At 43.4% G+C, this 3973-nt stretch overlaps 1 protein-coding gene across 2 annotated transcripts in view; it reads right to left on the reverse strand.

The window, feature by feature from the left end:
* The window catches only part of HAVCR2 (hepatitis A virus cellular receptor 2), a 19534-nt gene that overhangs the window by 2655 nt on the left and 12906 nt on the right, over window positions 1-3973 (reverse strand). For both annotated transcript variants that reach the window (XM_010855274.1, XM_010855275.1), the window contains exon 4: window positions 392-428. In XM_010855274.1, coding sequence (XP_010853576.1) covers window positions 392-428 — 37 coding nt within the window. The remainder of the gene's footprint in view (window positions 1-391; window positions 429-3973) is intronic.

Genomic DNA, 3973 nt, shown 5'->3' on the forward strand with positions numbered 1-3973 from the left:
AAGGAATTGCCACCCACTCCAGTATTCCTTCCTGGAGAATTCCATGCACAGAGGAGCCTGGCGGGCTACAGTTCACGGGGTCACAAAGAGTCGGACACAACTGAGCAACTAACTCTTTCACTTTTTCACTATGCTGAGACCTCATCCCCAAAGATTCTAACGTATTTGCTCTGGGATAGACAAATATGTTTAAGTACCCTAGGTGATTCTAACAGGTAATCAGAGTTCAGAAGAACCAGGCTGAGTTATGAAAAGCTCTGAGAGTAGACGCTGAGCTTCTCATTCACTTCTGTAACCAGCGGCCACCTAGAGCCTGGGTGGAGTAGGTGCTCAATCAGCTGAAGGCTCACCCAAGATCCCCACCTTCTCCTACCCTACTCATGATTCTTACCTTGAATTTTGTATCTTCTCTTTTCTATCAGAATACCCTAAGTAGAAAGGAAAATGAAAGTCCATTTAAAATGCTTTAATAAAATAAATGAGATAAAAAACAAAACGGGCTAATGGGAAGAAAAGATTGTTTAGGGAAATCTGGTCTATTGGTTAAGATTTAATTACATCAAACCACTGATGTGTGTCTTGGTATATTACATAAACTGTGGTAGAAAGTAATAAAGATGTATTTTCATATTTAACAAATATAGGGAGTGCCTACTACATATCTGCTAGTATGCTAAGCACCAGGGACACAAAAAAATGAATTATGAGCCCTGACATCATTAAGCTTGTCTTCCAGTGGGGAGGCATTTAAGAAAAAAAAAAATAAGAAATAGAAAAAATAAAATAATTTCAAACTTGATGTGATAGAAAGAAAAGTACTGCAGCAAAATAGATTAACCTAGAGATTATCATACTGAGTGAAATAAGACAGAGAAAGACAAACATCATATCATTTACATATGAAAGCTAAAAACATTACAAATAGCTTTATTTACAAAACAGAAACAGACTCACAGACATAGAAAACAAACTTATGGTTGCCAAAGGGGAGAGGGGAGCAGAGATGAATTAGGAGTGTGGAATGAACAGATATATACCACTAAGATGATCTTTGGAAGGAAAGTTATGACCAACCTAGATAGCATATTCAAAAGCAGAGACATTACTTTGCCACAAAGATTCGTCTAGTCAAGGCTATGGTTTTCCTGTGGTTGTGTATGGATGTGAGAGTTGGACTGTGAAGAAGACTGAGCACCAAAGAATTGATGCTTTTGAACTGTGGTGTTGGAGAGACTCTTGAGAGTCCCTTGGATTGCAAGGAGATCCAACCAGTCCATTCTGAAGGAGATCAGCCCTGGGATTTCTTTGGAAGGAATGATGCTAAAGCTGAAACTCCAGTCCTTTGGTCACCTCATGCGAAGAGTTGACTCACTGGAAAAGAGTCTGATGCTGGGAGGGATTGAGGGCAGGAGGAGAAGGGGACGCCAGAGGATGAGATGGCTGGATGGCATCACTGACTCGATGGACGTGAGTCTGGTTGAACTCCGGGAGTTGGTGATGGACAGGGAGGCCTGGTGTGCTGTGATTCATGGGGTCACAAAGAGTCGGACATGACTGAGCAACTGAACTCAACTGAGATAGCATATTCAAAAGCAGAGACATTCCTTTGCCAACAAAGGTCTGTCTAGTCAAGGCAATAGTTATCCAGTGTTCATGTATGGATGTGAGGGTTGGACTGTGAGGAAAGCTGAGTGCGGAGGAATTGATGCTTTTGAACTGTGGTCTTGGAGAAGACTCTTGAGAGTCCCTTGGACTGCAAGGAGATCCAACCAGTCCATTCTAAAGGAGATTGGTCCTAGGTGTTCTTTGGAAGGACTGATACTAAAGCTGAAACTCCAATACTTTGGCCACCTCATGCAAGGTGTTGACTCACTGGAAAAGACTCTGATGCTGGGAGGGATTGAGGGCAGGAGGAGAAGGGGATGACAGAGGATGAGATGGCTGGATGGCATAGCGACTCGATGGCTATGAGTTGGTGATGGACAGGGAGGCCTGACATGCTGCAATTCATGGGGTCGCAAAGAGTCGGACAAGACTGAGTGACTGAACTGAACTGAAGATGATCTTTAAGCTCAGTTCTGAAAGAAGAGAATGAGTCAGCCAAATGAAGAACCAGGGTGAGCATCTGGATCAAGTAAAGCCCTGGTAAAGATGGTGATAAGTGGCTGAAACTGAAAGCATGACTGGAATAAAAGAGTGGCACAAGATAAGATCTGAAATGGAGGCTGGGCTAGATACCATAGGACCCTTGAAGTCATAATCAGGAGCTTGGGTTTTATCCTAAGACATAAGAAATAATTGAAGGCCAGAAATATGATATAACTGGGTTTCAAGAAAATCACTTTGGTTGCTATGTGGAGAATGAACTAAAAGGAGGTATGAAAAAAGAGAAGGTAAGGCATGAACTGCCTCAGAGTAAGGTGATGACAGAGAGGCACAGAATCATGAATGGATTTTAGATATGTTTTGGGGAAAGTGCAGGAAGTGAAGCTGGATTGTGTGTAATTGGGATTGTGTGTTAGGAGTGAAGAAGGAGAGAATTCAAGGAGGGCTTCTAGCTCAGGCAACCAGTTGGATGGTAGGGAAACACTATGATGAAGACCTGGGGTGGCGGCAGGGGGCGGGGGGGGGGGGGGCGGGTAGGATTTTTAAAAGGTGGGATATAGACTCCAGAGCTCCTTTTTGGATGCAGTAAGGTGGGAGACAAATAAGTGGAGATAACACCTGAACAGCTGGACAGTCAGTACCAACACCCTTGAGTGCTAAAGACAGAAACTAAGGATGACATTTAAGTCTACGGAAATACAGGTTATCATCATCCAGAGGGTATGGAGAGAGGAAAAACACCAGCTCTGGGGAATCTCAACACCTAAAGATCATGCTGAAAAAGAGAAAATTATAAAAATGACTGAAAAGGAGTGGCCAAAGTGAGAGTGGTGTTTCAGAAGTCCAGAGAAGGAAGACTTTTGGAATGAGTGAGGGTCAACTTCAGTTCAGTTCAGTTCAGTCGCTCAGTCGTGTCTGACTCTTTGCGACCCCATTAATCTCAGCACACCAGGCCTCCCTGTCCATCACCAACTCCTGGAGTTCACTCAGGCTCACATCCATCGAGTCAGTGATGCCATCCAGCCATCTCATCCTCTGGCGTCCCCTTCTCCTCTTGCCCCCAATCCCTCCCAGCATCAGAATCTTTTCCAATGAGTCAACTCATCGTATGAGGTGGCCAAAGTACTGGAGTTTCAGCTTTAGCATCATTCCTTCCAAAGAAATCCCAGGGCTGATCTCCTTCAGAATGGACTGGTTGGATCTCCTTGCAGTCCAAGGGACTCTCAAGAGTCTTCTCCAACACCACAGTTCAAAAGCATCAATTCTTTGGTGCTCAGCCTTCTTCACAGGCCAACTCTCACATCCATACATGACCACAGGAAAAAACATAGCCTTGACTAGAAGGACCTTTGTTGGAAAAGTAATGTCTCTGTTTTTCAATATGCTATCTAGGTTGGTTATAATTTTCCTTCCAAGGAGTAAGCGTCTTTTAATTTCATGGCTGCAGTCACCATCTGCAGTGATTTTGGAGCCCAGAAAGATAAAGTCTGACACTGTTTCCACTGTTTCCCCATCTATTTCCCATGAAGTGGTGGGACCAGATGCCATGGCCTTCGTTTTCTGAATGTTGAGCTTTAAGCCAACTTTTTCACTCTCTACTTTCATTTTCATCAAGAGACTTTTGAGTTCCTCTTCACTTTCTGCCATAAGGGTGGTGTCATCTGCAAATCTGAGGTTATTGATATTTCTCCTGGCAATCTTGATTCCAGCGTGTGCTTCTTCCAGTCCAGCGTTTCTCATAATGTACTCTGCATATAAGGTAAATAAGCAGGGTGACAATATACAGCCTAGACATACTTCTTTTCCTATTTGGAAACTCTCTTGTTCCATGTCCAGTTCTAACTGTTGCTTCTTGATCTGCATACCT

This window comes from Bison bison, unplaced genomic scaffold, assembly GCF_000754665.1.
Source record: "Bison bison bison isolate TAMUID 2011002044 unplaced genomic scaffold, Bison_UMD1.0 scf7180017864363, whole genome shotgun sequence".
Taxonomy (NCBI): Eukaryota; Metazoa; Chordata; class Mammalia; order Artiodactyla; family Bovidae; genus Bison; species Bison bison.